Raw genomic sequence first — 13,826 nt, 5'->3', positions numbered from 1 at the left:
TATTCTATCATTGGTTAAATGAATCCAATCACTAATTGCAGATAATGCCACTGCATCATAATATAGTTTTAAATTAGGTAGTTTCAATCCTCCTCTCTCACGTACATCTTGCATTATTTTCATCTTTACCCTCGGCTTCTTTCCTGCCCACACAAATTTGTTGATACCCTTCTGCCATTCTAAAAGGTTCGCATCTTTTTTAAGTATAGGTAACATTTGGAAGAGAAATAAAAATTTTGGTAAAATGTTCATTTTCACTGCCGCTATCCTACCCAGCAAAGATAAGTGCAATTTCTCCCATTTTTTCATCTCTGTCTGTATGCTATGCCAAAGTGGTTCATAATTATGCTTATATAATTTCCCATTTGAAGTTAAAATGTTAACTCCAAGATATTTGACTTTTTTAACTACCTCACATCCTAGCATCACTCCTAATTCTTCCTTTTGTTTAATATTCATATTTATAGCTAATATTTTGGTTTTTCCTAAGTTTATTTTAAAGCCCGACACTTGACCATATTGATTAATCATATTCATTAAAACCATACTGGATTCCTGCGGTTGTTCCAATATTATGACCAAATCATCCGCAAAAGCGCGGACTCTATATTCTTGCTGCCTAATCTTGATCCCTTTTAAACCATCCAAGCCCCGTATTTTATTCAACAATACTTCCAAAGTTATAATAAACAATAATGGGGACAAAGGACAGCCCTGTCTTGTACCTTTTCCAATTTGAAAAGAGTCTGTTAGACTTCCATTGACTATGATTTGTGCTGTTTGCTGTTGGTATATTGCTTTAATTGACTGTAAAAAATTATCTCCTATCTGCATTTTTTGCAGTATCTTCAACAGAAATTGCCAATTAACTCGATCAAAGGCCTTCTCAGCATCCAAAAATATAAACGCAGCAGGGATCTGGTTGTTCTTTCCCAAATATTCTAATGCATTAATAATTAATCTAACATTACTTTTCATCTGTCTCCCTTGTATAAAACCTGTTTGGTCCGTATGTATCAATTGTTGAATGACCAACATTAACCTATTTGCTAATATTTTAGTAAAAATTTTATAATCTACATTCAGTAATGAAATGGGTCTATAATTTTTGGGTTGAGTAGTATCTTGATCTTCTTTGGGTATCAAAGATATAAACGCTGTCTTCCAAGATGGAGGGACTTTACCTTCCGTTTGAATCATATTAAATAATTCTCTAAGAGGTTCTACCATTTCTAACTGTAAGTTTTTGTAGTAAACCGCTGTCAAGCCATCTGTACCTGGTGCTTTCCCTGGCTTTAATTGCTTAATTACCTGCAGGATTTCCCCCGAGGTTATTGGTTGATTCAATTTTTGCCTGTGTTCTTCTCTAACTGAAGGTATTTTCTCCTTGTCTAAATATTTGTCTATGTCTAAACCATTAATTTTATCCCCTTTATACAGTTCTGTAAAAAATTCCCAGAAAGCCTTTTGAATCTCTTCCTGTTGGAACACCTCCTTCCCTCTGTAAATCAGTTTAGATATATTTCGAGTTTTCCTTTTTTTCCTAATCTGATAAGCTAACCATCTGCCAGGTTTGTTTGCATTACAAAAAGTATTGTGTTTTGCATATAATAAATTAGTAGCTACCTGGTCAGAGATCAACATGTCAAATTGAGATTTTAATATGTTAATAGCTTCCTTAACCTTTGTATCGTCTGGTTTCCTTGTTAACTCCAGCTCTTTTCTCTTAATTTCCTCTTCCAGTTCTGTTCGTTTTAACCCTTGCTTATTTCTATGTGTTTTATTTATATTCATCAAAACTCCTCTCATATACGCTTTGCTTGCATCCCATACAAATTCCATAGATGTACCCTTATTCATATTCAAAACAAAATATTCAGATAGTAATTTTTTACAATCATTAATATAGTTTTCATATCTAAATAAATTTTCATTCAGTCTCCAAAACCTTCTTGCCTGCACTGTTGGTCCTTTGTTGAGTGGAATAAAATAGCCCTATTTAGAGTGGAAAAAGTAGAACTTAAATTATCCATGTTAACTGTATGTAAATAAATCTAGATCAAATTTATTTTTAAAAAACAAAATAATCCCCTTTATTTTCAACTATATAGAACCATACTGGATAAATATATAAAGGCATCTTTTTATTTAATCATTAAATCGGATCTGAACTAAATTATATAAAGTGTAGAACCTATAAAAGTTTAAGTATATTCTTCTTATTTCCAAGTAGATGTATACAGGACTGCATCCTTAGTGCACAAGGGCTAGGCAATAGCAATAGCGCTTAGACTTATATACCACTTCACAATGCTTTACAGCCCTCTCTAAGTGAGTCAGCATATTGCCCCCCAACAATCTGGATCCTCATTTTACCCACTTCGGAAGGATAGAAGGCTGAGTGAACCTTGAGCCTGGTGAGATTTCAACTGCCAAATTGCAGGCAAGCAGCAGGCAGCAGAAGTAGCCTGCAGTACTGCATTCTAACCACTGCGTCACCACAGTTCATATGTGATAAGTATTTCTGAATATGCAAGGATCTAAACATAATTCTTGTCTTCAACTCTTTAAACCACACACTTCTTTTCCCAGCTGCAAACATTTAGGAGACTACTATTTTTAAACCCTGTTTGTTATTTATTATAATACGGACAGTTATTTCTTATTCTGGATTATGATAGTTGTGTACTACGACAGCTGTAGGGTTGTCCAAGATGAGGCGGAAAGGCATTATTGCTTTGCTTGGAAAAATAGATGAAATATTTAAATATATGTCAACATAAGGGTAGAGTTCCTATGTGTTCTATTTTTTAAAAAACGGTTAGAATTTTGAAGCTGAGTCAGAGATACTATACAGAGATATTCAACATAGTTCCTGTGGGTACCAATACACCTACTTACACTTCTGGGGAAACCACCAAAGGGCCTTGTTCCACCTGCCTGTTGGGAGCTGGGTGTTGCCTTTAAAAGACTATATTTAAAAAAAAAACATTTTACCAAGTGAAACATCAAAGTCTGGCATCATCTTTATTTCCAAGTATATCTGTTGGTCCCCCTCAAAGATTAGAAAATAATAGCTGGGAATTGCAACCAGGTCTACATCTTGGCCAAAATTAGGCTGGGTGGTGGTGGTGTTTAAAAGCACAACAACTATGTATGTAACTTTTTTGGTTCGATTTTTTGAAAAAAGGAGGAGGAAGATATATGTTAAAATTAAATATGTATTTTGAAAAGGAATTATAAATACCATCAACATAAAATGGAGTTTGCTCAGAAGTTGAAATACAGCAAATGAAATGAAGAGTGTGAAGTAGAGGAGAGAGGTAAGGGAAGAAGAGAGGGATTGGAGAGAGGGCAGGGGGGAAGAGGAGGAGAGAAAGGAGGAGTGGAAAGGGGAGAGAGGAGAAGGAGAGAGGAAGGGGAAGTAGAGAAGAGAAGGATGGCAGAGGGAAGAAAGGAGGTAGGGAGGGGGAGGAGAGAGGGAGAAGAAATTGATGGATAAGTACTAATATGGTATATGGAGAGCAGAAGAGCCAATAACTGTTTTTGGGAGTTGATGGTAAGATGAATTGATGTAAACATTTAATAATACAATACGATGTTGGCTATGTAATAGTATACATGTGATTTATATGTTATGAAAATGAAAAAAATGAAAAAAACTTTATATAAAAAAATTAGAAAATAAAAGTAGTAGTGGCTGCAACCCAGTCTTGTTTAGAGGTATGCCTGTTTATCCAGAAAACAAGCTGGAATTGATCTAGCGGACACACTGGAAACCTAGAAGAGTTGGCAGGATGCAGTATCACCAGTTTGCTTTCTGGAATTTGGGTGTTTTGTGAGTGATTAACATCATTTTAACAGGCAGTTATCTTGTAATTTAAAAAAAAACCATCTCCTTCCTCTGCCATTGTTGAAAGAAATGTCCTTCTGAGTTCAGCTCCAAGTGGGGAAGAAGACACTGGAGATATGGAGGCTGCTTGAAAAGATGGTTTATTGTTGGACAGGGCCACATGACTTGAGCCCTGAACAGAAAAGGTGATCACATGCTTCAATGTTGGTGGAGAAGAAGAGAAGGCTGAAGGAGGGGCTTGCTAGGCTTTACATTTAGTCCCACCTCTCTGTTCCTGTGTAAGAAATGTATTCTGATTGGTTGTCACAATCCCATGGGGCCATGCAGGGGCTACTCTCTAGGCTGTGTTTTGAATCCAGGTATGGATGAGTTCTCAGATGCCATGTGGCCAGTTGAGTAAAGTTCCAACATTATCATGCCTCTACTGCTGTAGCTGCTGGTGAAGCTGCTTTATTATGTAAAGTGACTAGCCTGGCCTTCTCAATGGCCCATTGACAAAGTGGGGATGGGCAGGAAGCTACCGGCAACTATTCTGTCTCTTAAAACATGTTTCTTTCTTTTCACATCCAGAGAAATATTCTGCCTTTTCAATATTTCCTAGGATATTTCATTTTTCTGGGAGAGGGCTGGATGATAACTTCCCACACCACAGTAGCCATTTTGTGACAGTACCAGCTATACTTATTAAATAACTGAATTGTTCCCACTGACCTAAAAATATTCTCTTTCCCTACTCTAGCAACCCTGGGAAAAGTAATATATTAGTACTCAGCTGCCTCTTTAACTCCTACAGGCCTATGAGAGTTCCTCCAAGATGGAACAGTTTGTGACCCGTTTCCTTCTGAGGGAAACGATGAACCAGATACAGTCGCTGCAAGTCTCCCTGGAGTGTGCTGCAGATACTATTGAAGAACAGAGTGGCCGGGAAAGGTAAAACTGTGCAATATAAGCAGAGGCAAAAGAGAAGCCAAAAAAATTAAGAGTGGGGTTGTTTTTTTATTATTTTCTAAGTCTTTTCATCTAATCCAGTGGTCTCCAACCTTGGCAACTTTAAGACTTGTGGACTTCAACTCCCAGCAAAGCTGGCTGAGGAACTCTGGAAGTTGAAGTCCACTGTTCTTAAAGTTGCCAAGGTTGGAGACCACTGATTCTAATCTATAAAGGTCAGTTCTACCATATCTACAATTTTAGGGTGGGGAGCGTTTCTGCCTGTTGCTTGTTTGTGTGGCCTTCTTTATTAATCAGAAAATAAGCATTCTCCAGATGAGTGCACAGTTGAAGATATAAAGCTTGTCCTCATTATAGTTGTATTGACTCAATAATGTTGGAATGCACTAGAACCGTGATGGAGAACCTATGGCACTCGTGTCACAAGTGGCACACAGAGCTATCTCTCTGGACACGCCAACCGTCACTCTGTGCTCTTCCGGGCTCTGGCGCACACAAGCGCACTGGCTAGCTGGTCTTCGTGTGCACATTTGTGCCAGAAACTGGAAGACCAGGTGACTGGCACACATGCACATGGTGGATGTGCACCGGAGAACTGTTCTTTCGGTTTCAGACACTCCCCCGTGCACATGCTCATACTCCCAATTTGGTACTCAGTGCCAGAAAGGTTTCCAACACTGCAGTAGAAAATGCTGTAAATCATCAGTAGGAATCCTGCCTTGTTAATTGTACAACTTGTTAATTTAGCTTGGGGGGGGGGCGGAAACAGGTAAGTAGAATATCATTAGAACTGAACCTTAATACCCCTGATCAATCTCCCTGAAGTAAAACCTCAGCTGGCAATATTTCTGCAGTAATGTTTTGTATGGCTGGAGAATTAAACAGTTAAAAACAAAGGAAGATGAATGAAAGCCCCACATATTTTAGCTTACATATATGTTTAAATCATGCCTTTTATTTCTTATTTTGTATTGTTATCATGAAAATTGAGGAATCATGGAAGCAGAAGCAGACCAGCTAGTGATTATTCTTAGCGTATGTACTGTCTTGATGTTATGCTTCTTAGGAATAATATGAACAAATCAGAAACTTCAATTGGTCAACACGCTACAAAAAGATGTGCTCGAAGAATTCAGAAGAACATCTGCTATTCCCCTACAGATCCATATTCTGGGATGCTGACCAAAGGTATTGGCAATTTTCATCATTCTGATTCCCGGATTTACATTAATGTGAGTAAGCTTTGCTAAGGGAATTAACTGTAAAAAATAAGCTCAACAATGTTTGAATAGAGAACAGTAACCTAATGACTTACACAAATAATGCAATGAACATCATAGCTAGTTTACATACAGGTGAAACTCAAAAAATTAGAATACCGTGCAAAAGTTCATTTATTTCAGTAATGCAACTTAAAAGGTGAAACTAATATATGAGATAAGACTCATTACATGCAAGGCAAGATAGTTCAAGCCATGATTTGTTATAATTGTGATGATTATGGCTTACAGCTCATGAAAACCCCAAATTCACCATCTCAGAATATTAGAATATTACATGGAATCAATAAAACAAGGATTGTACATAGAACAATATTGGACCTCTGAAAAGTATAAGCATGAAGGTTCAAGCTCTAATACTTTTAACCGTTGATGGGCGTGGCTTGATTTTATTTTTAATCTTGTTATATAGGACTTTATTATATTTTGTAAATTGGAAGTGATTCACTTCTAGAAAGTTTTCCCATCCCATTGAGACACTGATACTGAAACTGATAAAATTGATTCAACTTTACTCCATGTAGTGAAGGACTGCCACACTTCAACACTTTGAGGGATCCCTTTTACTAAGGTTTTATTGAAGGAAATGTTTTCTTAAAGTTCTGCACAGCTGTAGTAATGTAAGGCCCCTTAGACTTTTACTCCTAAAAATGTTTGGGATGATTTTTTTTAAGTAAAGAAATGAGATGTCCTTTATCAAGGAACACACTGAGGGACACCTGATTAACCATTTGTTCCCCACCACATCTAACTACACAGGTTTAACTAGGTTCTTGAGAACAGTTTGAAAGAGCAGCATTTCTGATTTGTGAATAAGCAACATGCCAAGGATTTCCCATGTTATTGTTTTCATCACAAGAGTGACATGGGAAAGGATGCTCACTAATGATAATATAATGCCTATAACAGTTTAGCACTTTCCAATCTAGGTCTTGGTTTCTGTTATGTAAAGCAGGAAATTATTTAATATTTGTTGTTAAAACAAATATTATGCAGTAGTAACAAATAAAATGTAGTATCATGTTCCTTTGTGGAATAGAATGGTCAAAGAGTTGAAGAGAAGTGAAATATAGATATATCTGTGACAAAGAGAATGACAATTTGTCATGTTTGATACTTCACTTTCAGTCCTTTTTCTTCTAATTCAATCATGTTGATTCTTGAAGATTGACTGGAGTCCCTGCAGCTTTCTTGGCAAGATTTTTCGAAAGTAATTTGCCATTTCCTCCTTCCTAAGACTGAGAGAAACTACTCAGCTGAGATTAACAATATGGTTTTGTTCCTAAGTCAGAATTAGAACTCAAAGTCTCCTAGTTTCTAGCCTGATGCCTTAACTGCTATACTGTACAAAAACTGACTCAATCCTACTAGAATGTTGTTGTTTTTTCTACATGTCACTTGTCTGGGAAAGCTACTTGTCTATGATTTTGGCTGAGTCTTCTTTCTGTTGGCATTACATTCAGGTGTTTGTGTGGAAACTGATAACCAATGGCCATCTGAAATTACCCAGCTTCAACAACTCATCAGCAAACTGGAATGTAAGGTGGGCCAGCAAATAAAATGATAAAATGGAAACTTTATCTTGAAGCATTTTCCCATGACACTGATTATTGTTTAAAGTGTTTGAAATTGGATCTAAACGAACTAAAAAACTTACAACATAGTTAACGTGCACTTCTCTCATTTTTCCACTCCTGATTTTCTCTTGATATACCAAAGGGGCCTTTGAGCATCAAATGTAGTAAGATTGTCTCTAGTGACACTTGCCTAGCTTTATGTTATAAATTTTCTCACTACTGTGCAACCTAAAAACTCCTCAGAGATTCTTGACACTTTTATTAGTTCTTGTACTGAGTTTCTGTTCTTAACTAGAATTTAATGTCCTATTTCAATCAATTTTTTACCTTCAATCCTGCAAAAGGCTAGGTTACAAAGAAATGCTCATGAACTCAAGTTTTCAAATAGGCTCAGGAGCAACCAAAATTAACCAGAGGAGTTTCAAACATCTGTGTATGGCTAGTATGTTCAGTATGTTCAGACATAATTTCTGAGATATGCAAGAGATATTGTATACTGTACATAAAGAAGTCAGGTAGAGAACTGTATGTTTTAAGGAGAACTGGGAATGAAAATTTAAAATCAGGTTGTATCAAAATGGCTTTTTCTTCAATTGCCAGAATTGTCCATGAGTGAAGAAATGTTGCTTGCAGAGTACAGAATAATTTATGTAGCTCTTCATCAGTTGTAATGTATAAACAGTACAGTGTATTCAGTGTGAAATAAGAAATAATGAAATGATTGTGAATTCCTAGTGAAGAGGATAGTTATGTGAAATCAATTCAGTGGTGGGATTCAGCCAGCCCACACCTATTCGGGAGAACCGGTTGTTAACTTTCTAAGCAGTTGGAAGAACTGGTTGTTGGAAGAAATTCCATTTCGTTTTTTTCTCCTTTACAGGACTAATCCTGTAAGGAAGGCAGGAAGGAAACATTCTGGTGTTGTTTCTAGCTTAATTTTTATTGCCATGCTTACAGAAACTGCCTCTCCTGTTAACCCTTATTATATTGTAACAGCTAAGGCGAAGCGCCCATCGATGTGAGTAACATTGAGTTGGCCATGCCCACCCAGTCACATGACCACCGAGCCACACCTATCCAGCTGGTCATTAGGTCAGACAACTGGTTGTTAAATTATTTGAATCCCACCACTGAATCAATTATATATCTCAACCACTCTGTAACATATTTCCTTTTATAATAATTCTGCATTTCTGACCACTTAGAATCCAAGGCTGGAACCTCTGAAATATAATATGGTCTGCAAAGGAACAGATTCCGTGAGTTTCTGGACTGTGCTTTGTGTTTATTTTATTGTGCATTGTGCTGGTGGCACTAGAAACAAGCCAATTCATATATTAGAACTCTATTAGTAGAAATAATGATAGACAGAGATAGCAGATAGATAGATAGATAGATAGATAGATAGATAGATAGATAGATGATAGATAGATAGATAGATAGATAGATAGATAGATAGATAGATAGATAGTATTTAGTGGCTATAAAGGAAAAATTCAGCAACATTTGAGAATAAAAGAAAAGAAAAGCTACTATAGATTAGTTCACCATAGTGCAGGAATTTTGAAAGCTGAAACTTGTTGTATAGCAGTTTGACAAAAATGGGGAAATGTGTATTCTAGAGGTGGGTTGCTCCTGGTTCAGCCCGGTTTGGCTGAACTGGTAGTGGCGGTGGCGGGAGGCACCACCCAACTGCCCAGACACTTCTGTGAATGCGCAGAAGTGTTGTGCGTGCATGCAAGCGCATGTGTGAGCACAAACGAACTGGTAGTAAACCAGTTAGCAACCCACCACTGATGCATTCTATCCTAACCTTCAAAACGCTAACCATTTTGTCCACGAGTCCTGACTCCTGACCCTAATGCCTTTTTCACTGCATTTATTTTGGAAGTGCAGAACAAATGGTTGCCAATTGGCTAGGGTTTCCACCTCGTCCTATGTACTGTGCCTGCCATTTTTTCCCCCTATCTCAGCTCTAGCTGTCTTAGTTCTCCCCCTCCGCCACAACATTCCTGATTAATTCTATTAATAGTTCTGATATATCCAGCATGGATATATTCTATTCCCCCACCCCTTTAAGGTAATCCAGTAGATTGGGCAAAGGGGGAGAATTCTAAGTGTGATTCCACTCTTTTGAGTCTTCCGCTGGAATTTTGAGGAGAGGGTGAAATAACTGGCCAATTGGCAGCCAGAGATGATACTAGTAAACTATGATTGTGGGTCACGAATACATACTTTTAGTGGCTGTGTCTTTAGAGTTATCTCTGACTTACAGAGCATTTCTAAGTCCATATTAATAGAAATTGCAAATTTTTTCTCCTTTGGCTGATTCTCGTTTCCCATTTTGGCAGCACATCTTGGTGGCACAGAGACAAATCTCGGTGGCAGAAAGTGGATTAGTGGCATTTTGCCAAATTCTTCAAACCTACACAGAAACTACAGCTGGACAGAGCAGTTGCCTACAGTAAGTCTCAAGACACTGATTTTTTAATAGGTTGCTTGGATGAGATGTGTATGTAGGAAAAAAAATAGCATAGCTCCCTTTCTTCAGCATTATGAACCTTACTTTTCTCTCAGTAGTTTGAAGGAAACTATTTATGGAGTGTTGTTTTATATGCTAACCCTGATATCATGAAGTTCACTTTCCAGCAAACAGCTGCATAAAATAGAAGGATACTGAAATACAAGAGGCAGACTCTTTACAAAGATGGACTCTTACTTCTTCTGTAGAGTTGAAATAAAAACTCGGCGAAAAAAATGTATGGTTCATTAGGGTGTGCTCATGTGGCTTTGAATTCAGTCCCAGCCCATAATTTGTCCTCACTGCAGTTGCCTTTGGAACATAGAACTTCAAGTCTTCTGCTTTAAAACTCACACTGGAGCAGTTTCCCTTTCACCATAACTGAACCAGAAAGAAATCAGCGTGGGATGGGATGGCATGGAATGATGGGGGCATGAAACGGATACAGAGGTGTGTCTATGGAGATTCTCAGATATCCAGGTCATGATACAAAGGTGTGATAAGCAACAGAATCTGAAGATTTATCTGAAAGGCTGCCCTTCACTTGGTCTCTAAGAAAATGAATACATATAATAATATTCTTCATTAACAGTAATATATTATTCTGAAACTTAACTTAGTATGACCCATTAAACAAATGGATCACAGTTGTTATATTTATCCCAAGACTGCTGCTAAAAATGCTACCCATTACATTGCCCCCATCGCCTCCCGTCTCCTGATAATGTTTAGCCATTTTTCTTATAGTGTCCTAGAGACTGGCAAAGAGTGATTTGTAGAAATGCCTACTTTGATGCCCCCAGGAGACTGGCAAATGTACCCAACACGGGAAAAGATTGAGGGGACAGAATATGATACTGAGCTGGTGTTTTGTGCAGTAGTTTAATGTTGGGCGCAGATGTAACTCTGCCGTGGAAGTTATACATTTTATTTATTTATTCAGTTGGAGTGCTGCTTCACTCCAGCTGTCTCTGGGTGGCTCACAGCATACACAAATTGAACCAAAAACAAGCACAGAAAACACTCAAAATAATCATAAGATAGCAGTCCAACAACAAAGCAAACATCATGCATAATAAATTTTATTTTTATTCACCATTTCCATACTGAGTGAAATTCAGCATTTAATTTAGTTTCTTCTGAATGCATAGAGACTCTGAGTTCCAGAATGTATTTTGTCCTACAGTGGCTAACTGTAGTCTGAATATTCGAATGAACTATAAAGATGGGATACTATTCCAGTTTGAAATCAGATTTTCTTCATTGTGTGTGTGTGTGTGTGTGTGTGTGTGTGTTTAAATGGTACTAAATGATGCATAATTAAGGTTGATTCTTTCTTGCTTTATTTTTGTAAGGTCACACTCTATTTGCAGCTACATTTCAGGCAGTTAGTAGCATGTTTCAATTGCTGCATTAATTGATGCAGTATATTGAATGCTGCATTCAGTTTTGGTCACCACGATGTAAAACAGATGTTGAGGTTCTAGAAAGTGCAGAGAAGAGCAACAAAGATGACTAGGGGACTGGAGGCTAAAACATCTGAAGAACAGTTGCAGGAATTGCGTATGTCTAGTTTAATGAAAAGAAGGACTAGGGGAGACACGATAGCTATTCTCCAAAGCACCTGAGGGTAGAACAAGAAGCAATGGGTGGAAACTAATCAAGGAGAGAAGCAACTTAGAACTAAGGAGAAATTTCCTGACAGAACAATTAATCAGTGGAACAACTTGCCTCCAGAAGTTGTGAATGCTCCAACACTGGAAATTTTTAGGATGTTGATAACCATTTGTCTGAGGTGGTCTAGGTTTCCTGCCTAGGCAGGGGGTTGGACTAGAAGACCTCCAAGGTCCCTTCCAACTCTGTTATTCTATTCTATTCTATTCTAATTACTAAGAATACTCCTGAGCAGCTCTTATAATGGTAGCATTAGGAAGAACAGGTTTGCATGGGCTGGATTCTGAAGGCTATGAAATGGTGGTGGTGAGGAAGGGAGCTCCATTGTATATAGACTGGGTAACTAACTTCACCACCATTTTATGTTCCTTTAAAAAGAAATAATTAATAATGAAATACAATTGAAAAACAATGCATAATAAAAAATGAAAATAATTGTCTTTTCTTTGAGGGCAGTAGAAGAAATTCATTCATGAATCATTTAGGGGGAGGCTTTAAGATGGAAGAGCCAGCTGATTGTAGACACTGCCATCCTATTTATATACACAGCATGGTTTATGATATATAGTAATAATATTTTTTCCTAATATCTTCCCTTTTTTGCTTGCAGCGTGTCTGCCCATAAACTGGCAAGTGATACTTCCTTCATCCTCTATGAATTATGGCAAGATGTAGCATCTTGGAGAAGGTGATTCCTAAAAATTATCAACAACTTATATCAAGGCTAAAAGTACAATTCCACAAAAGTGATTTGCATTTTTATGAGCAAAATGGGATGATGTGCGTGTGAAAGATTCCTGTTGGGTGTAGCAAAATTCAGACATTCAAATATACAAAATTACTTGTTGCTGTTAGAAGTGCCCGTCATTCTGTTCCAATTTTTCTTTTTTAATCTTTTTTTTTTGTTTCTAGCCATCTACAGTCAGATAATAGTAAGAAGTTCCAGCATGCCATTACTGATGTTTTGGATGCTCCAGAGCTCTTGACTACTATGCTGTTCCCAGGTAAGATAAAGCTTAGTGATTGATTATGTGCCCATGTCCATGTCAACTCTTAGCAATCACATAGATAGATTTTTTTCCAGGAAATGCTTAATAGACAGCTGATTTTCTGTTTCTTCTGGTGAGCAAAACACAAGTTTCGACACTGTGACAGTTTTCAGTTTGATACCCACATTTTAAGAATTAGCAACATTTTCAGGCTATGGTCACAATTGTGCAATTTTATACCTTTGATGTAACAACTAAAAAAAATACAGCCAGATTGTAAAACATAATTATTAAGCCATGTTAAGCTTAGCACATTGTACCTATGTGGAATAAGGCTTACCTTACATCTAAAACCTGTAGATTATGAGGTCAAGAATCATGTTTTACAACATTTGTGTAATCTGGTTTGCCTCTTTAAAGTTTGTAAATGTTTTCATTTCTTTCTTTAGCTTCTTGGTGGATTATGAATAACAACTGAGAGCTCTCCATAATATTATCTCAATGGGACCAGCATGTGATGGATCAAGCACCATCTTTCCAATACAGCTTTCCTTCCAGAGGTGCCCATTCTCGTCCTACCCTCTGCAATGTTGTTTTCTTTTTCTGTATAAATGTGGAATGCTTCCTTTCTACTGCAGATGTGCAAACAAGATGGCCTTGTCATCTTTCCTGAACATGATTTACACCCTTCTTTCATTCTAACATATAGACCTGTGTTATAGCCCTTTTATTCAGACCTGTATTGTAGCCCTTTTTGCCTTTTCGGCTATAAGAAGAGATTATCCCTAAAGCAGAGATGCAGTGGCTCAGTGGCTAAGATACAGAGCTTGTCAATCAGAAAGGTCAGCAGTTCAGCGGTTTGAATCCCTAGCACTGTGTAACGGAATGAGCTCCTGTTACTTGTCCCAACTTCTGTCAACCTAGCAGTTTGAAAGTATGTAAAAATGCAAGTAGAAAAATATGAACCATTTTTGGTGGGAAGGT

General features: G+C 37.4%; 1 protein-coding gene across 1 annotated transcript in view; it reads left to right on the top strand.

Annotated features, from left to right (window-relative positions):
• Positions 1–13,320, top strand: part of NECAB3 (N-terminal EF-hand calcium binding protein 3) — a 100,289-nt gene extending 86,969 nt beyond the window's left edge. The window contains exons 6-13 of the mRNA XM_032219119.1: positions 4,647–4,785; positions 5,852–5,989; positions 7,545–7,624; positions 8,864–8,917; positions 10,010–10,122; positions 12,464–12,541; positions 12,766–12,857; positions 13,292–13,320. Coding sequence (XP_032075010.1) covers positions 4,647–4,785; positions 5,852–5,989; positions 7,545–7,624; positions 8,864–8,917; positions 10,010–10,122; positions 12,464–12,541; positions 12,766–12,857; positions 13,292–13,320 — 723 coding nt within the window. The remainder of the gene's footprint in view (positions 1–4,646; positions 4,786–5,851; positions 5,990–7,544; positions 7,625–8,863; positions 8,918–10,009; positions 10,123–12,463; positions 12,542–12,765; positions 12,858–13,291) is intronic.
• Positions 13,321–13,826: the final 506 nt, after the last annotated feature.

The sequence above is a fragment of the Thamnophis elegans genome, chromosome 5, assembly GCF_009769535.1.
Source record: "Thamnophis elegans isolate rThaEle1 chromosome 5, rThaEle1.pri, whole genome shotgun sequence".
NCBI lineage: Eukaryota > Metazoa > Chordata > Lepidosauria > Squamata > Colubridae > Thamnophis > Thamnophis elegans.
Note: the sequence above shows the minus strand (reverse complement) of the source record. Positions and strands in the feature narration are given on the sequence as shown.